Source organism: Stegastes partitus, unplaced genomic scaffold (genome assembly GCF_000690725.1).
Source record: "Stegastes partitus isolate 25-593 unplaced genomic scaffold, Stegastes_partitus-1.0.2 Scaffold3605, whole genome shotgun sequence".
Classification (NCBI taxonomy): Eukaryota; Metazoa; Chordata; class Actinopteri; family Pomacentridae; genus Stegastes; species Stegastes partitus.
Window position 1 is genome coordinate 1 of NW_007581336.1, and position 969 is coordinate 969.

Here is a 969-nt window from a genome sequence, read left to right on the forward strand (position 1 = left end):
GTCTTTACCTCTCATGTGTTTTCCTCCATGCAGGTCTAACAGCAGTGATAGAAACACAGCCGACTGTGGTGGCAGCAGCTGGAGGAGAGGCTCAGTTAAACTGTCAGCTCCTGCAATCTAAACAAATCCTTCAAGTCACTTGGCAGAAGGTGTCACCTGACAGACAGAATCATCTTGGTACCTGCAGCAAGTACTCTGGCCAAACAGTGAATGAAGAGTTCACAGATAAAATAGAGGTAAAAAATGCTTCACAGCAGAGCTGCTCCATGATTATCAGGAACACCACAGAACAGGATGAAGGCTGCTATCGCTGCTTGTTCATCACCTTCCCTGGAGGCTCTCTGGCAGCCACGACCTGCCTCCAAGTCTACGGTAAGAACTTTATTGAGTTACACTGATGTAACCACCAGGGCGCTCTTGAGGCCCAAATAAACTCACATATTTGGCATAAAGTGTCAGAAACAGGTGTCTTTATAACAACATATTTCTCAAAACTTTAGCAGAAGGCAATTGCATTTTTATGTTTTTGAGGATATTTCACCTCTCTTCCAAGAGGTTCTTCAGGTTTAGCCAACTATGATGAGTCCCAGATAAATGTTGTCTCCCCATATCCCATATCTAATGGTTCCATGACTCAGATACCTCAGGGTTTGAATGGTTGTCAAACATTCTGATGAGGGATCTCAGGACTGCATTCTCAGTACCTGATAAATGGTGTTGTAGACCCTGTTCTCTGTTTAGAGATGGATGTTCCAGTTGAACATGGATGACTTCCTTCCAGGTGACTCTTGTGTCCAGGACAAACTCACATATATTTGACAAATAAGGTCAGAATCTGGTGTGTTTGTCACAACATCTCCATGAAATGTGTTTCCTCTGCAGAGCTGCATGAACCCGTCCTCCATGTCGGAGAATCAGACTCTTCTGCAGAGTCACTTGTGTCGTGTTCAGCCACAGGTCGACCTGCTC

General features: G+C 44.8%; 1 protein-coding gene across 1 annotated transcript; it reads left to right on the top strand.

Annotated features, from left to right (window-relative positions):
- The first annotated feature begins 177 nt into the window (after positions 1-177).
- On the top strand, positions 178-962 carry LOC103375890 (OX-2 membrane glycoprotein-like). Its single transcript, XM_008306185.1, has 2 exons — positions 178-372; positions 744-962. Exons 1-2 carry the CDS (start codon positions 267-269, stop codon positions 758-760), a joined length of 123 nt encoding a protein of 40 aa, XP_008304407.1. The 5' UTR covers positions 178-266; the 3' UTR covers positions 761-962.
- Positions 963-969: the final 7 nt, after the last annotated feature.